Source organism: Micropterus dolomieu, linkage group LG11, assembly GCF_021292245.1.
Source record: "Micropterus dolomieu isolate WLL.071019.BEF.003 ecotype Adirondacks linkage group LG11, ASM2129224v1, whole genome shotgun sequence".
NCBI lineage: Eukaryota > Metazoa > Chordata > Actinopteri > Centrarchiformes > Centrarchidae > Micropterus > Micropterus dolomieu.
In genome coordinates, this window is record NC_060160.1 from 15,772,567 (window position 1) to 15,782,501 (window position 9,935).

The following is a 9,935-nucleotide window of genomic DNA, read 5'->3' on the forward strand; positions in this document are numbered from 1 at the left end:
TAGCTTGTATCTGGTAACCTATAACTTTTCCAAAGTAACCTTCCCAACACTGCTAAGGACAGACCTCTTGTATAAGGTCTTGAATTATGTATTTGGTGTAGTCTGAATTTATGTCAAACAGTAGCATTAGGCTGTCTTTGCTCAATTGTTGAGTGTCTATGGTATTAAATCAATGGATAAGACACATGACTTTGGTGTGAGAGAGCGGTGGCCCCCGGGTTCAATTCCCCACTGTGACACATCCACCAATGTGTGCCTGAGCAAGACACTTAACCCCTAGTTGCTCCAGAGGCGTGTGACCTCTGATATATAGCAACTGAAAGTCGCTTTGGATAAATCACATAATCATGATCCCATAGGCATCCAGGAATTGATCAAGGTGGGTTCTAAGCTTTGCCTGAGGGGAGGCCCACAGTCTCAGACTTTGGAAACCTGACCTGAAGCTAGTTTTAAAGGTTGTTCCTCTGTACATGACTTTTAAATTACACTAATAAACAAGCAACCCAAAAATAATTTAGTGTGGTTTCCAAAAATAACATACAGTTTTGTATAATCCTTCATTCATTACTCATCCATGGTATTAATCAAGGGGTTAAACATGGAGCAGGAATAAAATAAATCGAAACTAGGGTAGGTGCTTTTCTTATTTGTACCATACTGTTTGCTTGCGATGACCTGTGGTAAATTCACTTGACTGGACGTTGGGTAAGTATTTTCCACAGGTCACAGTATGAAAAGCAGGTGTAAATAATGAAATAAATCCTGGCTGAATGACATTAAGCTGCTTCAGTGTCACACAGTCATTTTACTGGGTTATTTGAATATAACAGAGCATAGTGTTTGTGACGCAGGCGTTTTTCCTACTAATGATATGTCAAAATGGCCTGTTTGGGAACTGCCTTAAAAAGTATTTACTCAATTAAATCTATAACACAGTTAACACAGTTAAGCCATAGTAGTTGTGTTAAACCCTCCAGATATTTTTTTTGTAAATTATAATATTTTAATACTCTTTTCACTTATTGACATGACGGATTAACGGAAAAAAGTTTCTGAGGGAAGTTTTTCCTTGTTGCACCAATGGCCCTCATGTTGCTATGGTTACATTAACACAACTAGGACGGTTTGCTGCCATTTGATGGTCCAAACGAGCCAAAACACATGTAAATTTGCATAAAACCGCTCCAAATTTAGCTTACTTCGCTTCTGACCTTTTGTTTGGACGTTTCGCTCCCAAAAGTTGTGCAACTTAGCAGGTAGCGTTACTTCACCGGCCTCTATATTTCCCCTCGTAAACACCAGCATGGAGGTTGGAGATAAGCTGAAAGAACTGAACATGTCAGTGGAGGAAATGGAAAGGTTGACAAAAGCTTTCAAAGACGAGAAGTTCAGGAAATTGTTGCGCGACTACGCCCAAGAATTAGCAGACCCCGAGAACAAGAAAAGGTATGAAGAAGAGATCAAACTTTTGGAGCAGGAGAGGGGGAACACGATTGAATTTGTCCACCCTGAACCATTTAAGGCTCTCAAGACGAGTGTGAACGGCAAACAGAAGTGTTTTATCAATATCTGCGCCAATGAAAAGGTCGGCAAGCCCGAAAATAAATGGGGGGTCTCGGAGGACGGCCGCAGGGGACAGTGCTGGTCTCTGCCTCACAGTCTTCACCCCGGGAGGCAAGACACAGATGCAAAGGGGAACAAGACTGTGGTCTATGATGTTATCTTCCACCCTGACACTCTTTACATTGCAAGCAAAAACACGAGATTCATGGATATGGTGGACAGCACAGCCATTCAGGGTATACAGAAAGCTTTTAAAGTGACTCTGGATAACAACAATGTGAGCCAGATGAGAACAAAATACAAAGGCATCCCGCAGCCTTGTGTCATCCGAAAACCCATACCTGGGTATAAAACCAAGGAGCTCTCAGAGGAGCCTGACCCTCTCGCATTTCCATACCCAGATGACAGAGGACCTACTGCATCCTTGCAAACCAAGCCTACTGAAACACCTGCAACAGAAAACAGCAGTGATGCTACACCCAGAAGCTTCCAGGTCCAGCCTCAGAAAGTTGAGCAGCCAACCCAGCCAAACTACACAGTAAAATATCGATCTTTTATTGATCTACAGGACTTCAGGTGTTCTAGAGACTCGGCCCAAAGCCCCAGGCCCAAAGAGATAGTTGTCACCATCAACATGCCACTCCTGAAGGCAGTCGCGGACGCCAGCCTTGAGGTACAAGAGGGAAGGCTGCTGCTGGAGACCAAGAAACCAGCCTACAGACTGGAACTGCCCTTAGCCTACCCTGTAGCCGAAGATAAAGGAGAGGCCAAGTTCGATAAACAGAGAGGAAAGCTTACCGTTACATTGCCTGTTCTTCCTTCTAAAGAAGCTTTTGATTATGTTTTTGGGCCTCTTGAGACTGGTGTTCGTGATAGTGAGAGGCAGGAGGAGAAACACAAGGTGGAAGAGGATAAATGGGAGCACAAGGTGGGGGCTGGCCAGAAAAGTGAGGAGGAGGAGCAAAGAGGTTTTGAGGAGGAAGGAGACACTGAAGAGGAGGATGTGAAGCAGCAGACATGTGTGGAGAAAGATGAAGAAGAGGAAGAAAGCAGTTGGGAGAAAGGAGAGGAGCAGATGAAGGGAGGCCAGGAAGTTGTGGCGGGGGTGGAAAGGGTAGCGGGGGAGAAGGGAGGATGGGGGAAGCAGGAGAGGGAAGGGGAAAATGGTGAAGAAGAAATTGGAGTGGAGGGGGCATTAAGAAAAGGCAGAGAAAGTGTGGAGGAGGAGAACTTAAAGGAGCAGAAGCAGGAGAATGAGAAAGAAGTTGGAAAATTTAACCTGCAGAAAAGGCAACAAGGTGAAGATAAACAGATGAGTAAAGATAACAAATTAAGGGAGGATGGATGTGACGGAGCAGCGGAGACAAAAGATTCTGGTGCAGCTAGCTGTCAGTGTAATACTGTTGACCAGTGCATGGATGTTTCTGCAGAAGAAGAAAACTTGTGTGCGGCGTCACCTTTATTAGAAATGCAGCCTGTTTTAATCACCACTGAACATTCAGGTTGCAAAGGAAAAGAGGTAGAAGTAACCCTGAACACTGAAATGACTTCAGACATCGAGGAGCCTGAAAAGACAAAAGACACCCTACATGGAAACCTGAAGGTGAGATTAATTCGGATGTGGTTCGAAGTGTGTGTGATCAAACTAAGCTGCCGCTAACTTTTATGTTTCTGTTTAAGGTGGAAAAAGATGCTGCGTTTCTGCATCACAGATCCAGTGAGGAATCTCAGACTGTTGCTGCGTCTTCCGCAGCAGCCAACACTCAATGCCAGGACAGTGTAAAGGACGGCTGCCTTTCCCAGAGGACTGAGGAGTCCAGCAAGAAGCTCGCACCAGATGATGCGGACAAGCCAGACAGAGGAGGTCCAGGCAACGGGGTCCGCCTCCTCTCTGAGGAGCTCGCCGAGGGGTCAGTAAAGCCGGGGGAGAGCGTAGACGAAGACGACCTGCCGACAGAGCAAATCCTCCAAAACCCAGAGCACAACAAGTGGCCGCCTGCGTTGCTGTGGGAAGTTGATAGAGATGGAAATGAAAAGGTCATCAGCGATCATTCCACATCTGCCGGGTTCGTCTTCCAAAACTCCCTGATGTACGAGCTGGACTAAGGACTGTTTGCACAGGTTCAGAGAGAGTTTGTTCTCTTGTGTTACAACAGTTTTGGATGCAGGTTATATCAGTTATAAAGTCCGTCCAACAGTATCTTTTACATTCCTCCCCAGGCTCAGCCTTAACTCACACGATAAAAATGACAAGAAATCATTTTAATGTACCAGAATAAACTACTTAGGACAACGTAATGAATACTTTTATTTATTTGTTGATTTTTTCACATTCATATATATAAAAATGTGGGTCATTAGCACTGTATAAACCAACTTCCTCATGGACCCCGAGGCACTGTATGCAGGAAAAAACCCTAATTCATCTAATTTCTTTATTCCCCTGCTGCAGAAGTAGGTCAGTGGGGGAACCTGCAGTTTGCTCTAAGAGACAGAAAAGACGATGAATGACACTGTACGCTGCGAGTTTGTGAGAGTCAGTGCCACTCAGTTACACATGGAGCAGGTGCAAAGGTATTTACACTCTTCTTTTACCCCTTTTTTGATGTGTGAGAAGTGCATTATACGTTGAATGTAAGTGTAACACAGGCAGCATGAAGTTCTTTTAAAGACAAAGCTTAAGAGAGTCAGTCCTCCATTTTCATTCAAAGGCATTACCAGAAAACTGGACCACTGAGCTATTTGCTACTGCAGATTCCTCTTGTCCTACAGTATCTCACAGCTTGCAAACTATTGCAGAATCCACAGCAATTTCCAGCTGTTGGTGTGTTTGCTGTCAAAACGAAAGAGTCTGTTCTTCCTCATCTGATGCCTCTCTGGAGGGAGTTGTCTAAAAATTCAGAGTAGCAGGAGAGGGAGCAGAAGTGCTGCTGCACAGGAGCATCTGTGCCTCCCATGTCGTCCACCAGGACCACTGTGTGAGAGACTTGGTGCAGGTTCATGCTGACCGCTGTCTTGATGTAGAAACTGATGCAGACGCGGCCGCAGTCGCAGGTCTTGGCTACTTCGAGGTCCCGACACAAGTGGGCAGGGATGACGTGAGGTCCGTAAGGTATCCTGTGAGGTGAATGAGACAGTATACAGTTAGGAGTTTGCTGTAAGAGCTTATGGACCACGGTGAAGATGCAACATGATATACTGAGCATGTTTAGTTCTAACCTGAGGTTGGCCACAGCTCTGGAAGCCATCTCTTGAAGTGGGAGGGGGAATGTAAGCTTCATTTTGTGGTCCAGAGGGTTAGGCTGGATAAACGGATTTCCAAACAAGTCCAGGTTCTCCAGACTCAGCTTCCGGAAGTCACTGGGCAACATGGCCAGCTGGTTATGTGCCGCTGACAGGAACCTCAGCTTCGAGAGTCGGCCGACATGGAACGGCAAACAGACAAGCTCATTGTCATCCAGTTTGAGGTTCACTAGCTCTCGGAGCTGACAGAACTGAGCGGGCAGGGACTGCAGTCGATTCTGGCTGAGGTCAAGGAGTTGGAGGGTCCGCTGCAGGGTGGACAAGCAGAGAGCCTCGCTGAATGCTTCCAGGTGGTTGTTGTGGAGGATGAGCTCAGAGAGGCAGCCGAGGTCACCAATGGTGGCAGGGAGCTTCTTGATGTGGTTGTTGCTGAGGTCGAGCTTGCGGAGAGCTGCAAAAACAAAGACAAAAAAAAAAATACCACCACTTAAAAGGTACTGTGTCGCACTTCCATAAAGTTAGGGGACTTCTAAGGGAGAGACTTGCTCTTAAAACCCTGGATGCTACATTTTCCATAATCAGAATCAGTAATGCAAATAGGTCAAAATAGGATTTCCAGTGTGTATCCATAACCAACAACCCTCACTCTACCTTTAAGGGAGAGCATCCGCATGTCAACCCGTGACAGTTTGCAGTACGAGACCTGCAGCTGCTCCAGAGAGTAGGGGAAGCTGGAGGTGAGGGGGTAGTCCTTCTTGGAGACGATGGTGAGCTTCTTCTTGGGTTGCTCGACGTCTCTGGCGCGAACAGGAGTGAGAGTGGAGAGAGGGAGGCTGCTCGTGTCACTTCCTCTGTCTGCCAAACGAGCGGCCGAGAGGAAGTTCTTTAAGCTGTTGGCGTCAGCCTACAAATCAATAAAGAAATAACTAAAGTTGCAGGCGGATCAGTGGATACGTATCAGAAAATATCAGAAGATCTGTGTCTTCTCAGGTGGTTACGTGTGACCGGATTCCTTGAAATATCTAACCTAAATTCACTGGCCTGGAATATCTTGACACACTTTCTTTGAATGAACACGATGAACCTTTAGCTGTTGGGAATTTAAATGTGATTGGTGCAGGGATTAGACGCAACTTTGTGAATACCTGTACAATCCAACACAGTCACAAAAACATTCATTTAAATTTATAGTCATATTTTTTAGGCTCTAGTTTCTGGTGGTGGTATGAAGGTGTTTATAAATTGTGGAAGTTTAGTTTACACGACTCTCACAATTTGGGAGCTCCTTGTTTTCCCTGCCTAACGTGGCATTGCTCTGTTTGTGGGTGCGTGAGCGCATTTCTGTGCCAGTGCGACAGGCTGAACTATGTTAGAATCTGGATGAAAGGTCGCTGCAGCCTCAACACAGCCAGGAGGGCTTTACAACAGCTGGAAACAATGAGGCTGCTACCGTGTCTGTCGAGGCATCAGCTGCAGTCACAACAACAGCGCAAGTCTGTCTGGTTGATAAATGAGCGAGGGGATAAATCAGCTTGACTCTTGTCCCTGAGTCTTGCGTGCGAGAAATTTTCCAGGGAAATAAGAATGAAGTTGCTTCATCATAACACTTGAACACCACCTTTATACTCAGACTGGAAAATACACCGTGTCGGATGTCATACCTTGCTCAAACAAATGTCAACAGCTGGCTCCTTTAATCTCACAGTGGCCTTGCCGTCCTCCACAAACCAAGTGAAGAACTTTTCTATGTTGCCTTTTAGCTGCAAGAGAAAGTTGGCAAATGTCAGTGATGGAAAAACTTCACAACATTAGGGCACGTCATCATCCAACCAAGAGTGACTCACTGTCTCAACATGTTTAGACAGGAATACTGAAGGCACTTTTGTGAACATGTTTACAGAGCTATGATGATACTTTAAAAAAATAAAAAACACAAAACAGGAGCTTTTGAGGAGCTCCTGAAGGCAGCATTTGAGACCATGAAAATAAGACTTCTAGTTTTTTCTGGGAAAGACAAAAGTAGATGTTTTAGGTGACTCTGGGGATTCAATTAATCGGGAAAATCAAAAACACAGTCCATGAATCTCATTTCTACAATGTTGTGCTAATGCCTGTTTGATACGGTCCATTTTAAGAAGAAACTGTAGAAGATGAGGGCGTTTTCCCAACAACCAAATAACACAAGTATTCATTTTCTGTCTTGTTAAATTATACTTATTGTGAGAGGTAAAAGGAATGTAGCATGTAAAAATGCGTTGTTATAATATGACCAATACATTCATAACAGCGTCTAACAGTCCAAGCTGTTAAGATGGCAATATTTCAGACTCCTATTGGTACGTAAATTTGATGACTCGATGAATCATACCGTGTATCAAACTGTTTAGCCTTTTCTTTCATTAGGATATTAATTTTTAATAAATGTATAGTTTAAGCAGCCAAACAAACACAACAGTAACTTAACAGTAAATTAACTCAAACATAAAAAATCACTACAAACACCAATTGAAAGAGAGGATGGGGATATATTAATAATCTTGAGTTATTAATGTGTAAACATCTGACCCACTTGGTCAGTAACTACATGGACAATTTCTGACCCGTTTCTGACTTAATGGTTCTTTACTTTTCTTTTCCTTCTTAAGGTTCTGTAAATTTACAAAGACAAAAAATAAATGGATTGGTGACAAAAATATAAACAGATCATTCATATGACAAAGGTTTATAGACTTGGGAACAACAACTGCAAAACAAACTGTAATTTAATACGCTGACTAGACTGATAAACGACTGTTAAACTCCTGTCCTTTATCTGTTTGATTTGATGAGATTCCTCTACCGTTTTCAGATTTTAGCTAACTCTTTAATGTAAAAAAAATTACATTTGATCAACTTAAAACAAACAACAACAATATTAGAGGCAACTTGCAATCTAGTTAATCTGGAAAGCAACAACAGAAGCCACACACCTCGGATCAATTATAAATGCATCTCCAGCTTTAACACTCAGCAGCAGCACAGTAAGTTTGTTAGCTCAGTACAGAAAGAGCAGCAACAACAAAAACAACAGACCTTGTACTTGGAGCCTGCTCGGTCTTTAGCTGTGCAGATCATCATGTAAATGTTGCTGCGCTGGCTCGTCTTGTCCAAATGCTTCCCGATGGACAGCACCGCTCTCGCCCCCTTCCCTCGACTTTTCATCCCAAACGTGGGGAGCATCCGGTTCACCACCTCGACCTCACACTGCAGCTTCATCGCAACCGAATACTAAAGACCGTAGTCCGGCTTACTGCCGTGTCTGAGAGGGCTGAGGGTTTCAATGCATGCCAGGGAGAAAATTTCCGCGAAAACAAGCAACTACCGCAAGCTAGTGGCACAACAGACGGCCGTGCTTGTCACGGATGTCAACACAACAGCCGTCTCTCCGGAGCTGCATCTGAACGGCTGTCGGAGGCACAACACACACTCTACAGCGGCTACACTGAGCCTTTAGTGGGCAGCTACGGTCAGCGTGACAATAACCTGAAAAACTGTGAACGTCCTTGGTAGTTTTTCGGTTGTCAGTTGGCTGGTTAGCTGCCGTTAGCCCGATCCCGCGCGCTTGGGAAGTGACGTCAGAGAAGCGCTAGTTAACTCAGCCCGGGCGAGCATTCGGCGCGAGCGGAACAGACCGCTGTTTGGTGTCTAATTATAGTATAAATGTGCACGATGTAATAAGTGACCCAGCTGTGTGTTGGTTTGTCTGACAGAAACTCAACTCAAGGTCCACTTACTGGCTCTTTCCGGAGCTTTCAACTGCATCCCGCGGTCCTCCTTATCCAGTGTTGCTCACTGAGGTATCGCCCCAGCTGAGCGAGAGATGGGCGGGTCGATACTTCCATCATCACAAGCAATGTTGAGAAGGTTACTTTTTAAATGTAGCCTAAAATGTTACTGATTACAAGTTACCCTGTTTAAAATGTAATTGTAGCCTAGTGTAACTAGTTCAATTACTTAATCAAAGTAATATAACGTATTATAGTTTACTTTTAAATTACTTTTCTAATTTCAAATGAATGTTTTCAAAAGACAGTTTGAGAGGCAGTTTAACATGCAGACAGGTGGCGCTGCAAATTCAGACATGAGAACCAACCAAAAGAATCAGCTGGGAATAGTAAAGGAAAACATTGCATGTGAAGCAACAAAATTTATATGAATGAACCTATGTAGCCGAGCTTTTTGCAGGAAATATTCACATGTTACCCCCAATGTATTCATAAACATTTTCATAAGTAACTAATTTCATTGCACAGTTTTTCCAGGAACTGGAACGAGCGTGGTGTCACTACTTTTGCAGTATTTGTATTTGTGACAGGAAAGTGCCACATAATCAAAACCATGGACCGTTTAAGAGGAAGAAAAAATCTTTAAGAATGAACAAATGTGCTCATGTTTTATGTTGTTGGTACCTTAATTTATTTTATTCATATTTATAATTATTTATTTCATTGTAGTATGATTTAATGATAGTATTTCTGTAACTTACTTGTCCATTTTCTACACTTATTTGCACAAAATATTTTATGTAACTGCACTCAGATTCGCTTTTGTAATAAATTTGAAATTAATGGCCGGTATGTGTCATGTGATTTGCCTTTAAGTGTAATGATCTTTTTTTCACTAAAAATTACCATTATTTAAAGAAAATCACATAGCCAAAAATGATCAGTATCCTTAAAATGTTAACAAAAAAGTATCTGTATTTATCGAATTAAAAAAGTTTGGTATTGCCCATCCCTGAACTGAGTAGCCAGGAGTTGTGAGATGAGATGCAATTAAACTGGAAAAAATAGCAAGTGTGCCAGGGAATAATTTATTGTTCTTTCAAGGTTTCCAAGGATTCTCAAAAATGTAGATTCATGCTCACCTTGTAGATGGGTTAGTAAACATTTTGATAGTTAATTGAGTGAATCCATGAAGAAAAATAGGCTTATATAAAAATAACAACAAAGTCCTTAGCAATTTTGGCATCCAGTGGTCAGCAGAAACAAATACTTAACCAAAAACTACACTAGAGAAAACCTTTATTTTTATTTTTTATTGCTTTTACCAAAGTAAAAGATCTAAATACATCTTCCACCATTGATGAC

At 43.0% G+C, this 9,935-nt stretch overlaps 2 protein-coding genes across 2 annotated transcripts; one reads left to right on the top strand and one right to left on the bottom strand.

The window, feature by feature from the left end:
• Window positions 1-1,096: 1,096 nt before the first annotated feature.
• dnaaf2 (dynein axonemal assembly factor 2) lies at window positions 1,097-3,861 on the top strand. The gene is made up of 2 exons (XM_046061748.1): window positions 1,097-3,166; window positions 3,244-3,861. Exons 1-2 carry the CDS (start codon window positions 1,304-1,306, stop codon window positions 3,667-3,669), a joined length of 2,289 nt encoding a protein of 762 aa, XP_045917704.1. The 5' UTR covers window positions 1,097-1,303; the 3' UTR covers window positions 3,670-3,861.
• lrr1 (leucine rich repeat protein 1) lies at window positions 3,859-8,561 on the bottom strand. The gene is made up of 5 exons (XM_046061750.1): window positions 7,879-8,561; window positions 6,468-6,566; window positions 5,458-5,710; window positions 4,783-5,257; window positions 3,859-4,680 (listed from the first exon to the last, which is right to left on the bottom strand). Exons 1-5 carry the CDS (start codon window positions 8,059-8,061, stop codon window positions 4,425-4,427), a joined length of 1,266 nt encoding a protein of 421 aa, XP_045917706.1. The 5' UTR covers window positions 8,062-8,561; the 3' UTR covers window positions 3,859-4,424.
• Window positions 8,562-9,935: the final 1,374 nt, after the last annotated feature.

Excerpts from the sequence above, each read along its gene's own strand:
- lrr1 (XM_046061750.1), bottom strand. The coding sequence starts at position 8,061 with ATGAAGCTGCAGTGTGAGGTCGAGGTGGTGAACCGGATGCTCCCCACG. Across the intron at positions 6,567-7,878 it reads GAGCAGGCTCCAAGTACAAG|CTAAAAGGCAACATAGAAAA; the intron begins GTCTGTTGTTTT and ends TTTCTCTTGCAG. Across the intron at positions 5,258-5,457 it reads GCGGATGCTCTCCCTTAAAG|CTCTCCGCAAGCTCGACCTC; the intron begins GTAGAGTGAGGG and ends TTGTTTTTGCAG.
- dnaaf2 (XM_046061748.1), top strand. The coding sequence starts at position 1,304 with ATGGAGGTTGGAGATAAGCTGAAAGAACTGAACATGTCAGTGGAGGAA. Across the intron at positions 3,167-3,243 it reads CCCTACATGGAAACCTGAAG|GTGGAAAAAGATGCTGCGTT; the intron begins GTGAGATTAATT and ends TTTCTGTTTAAG.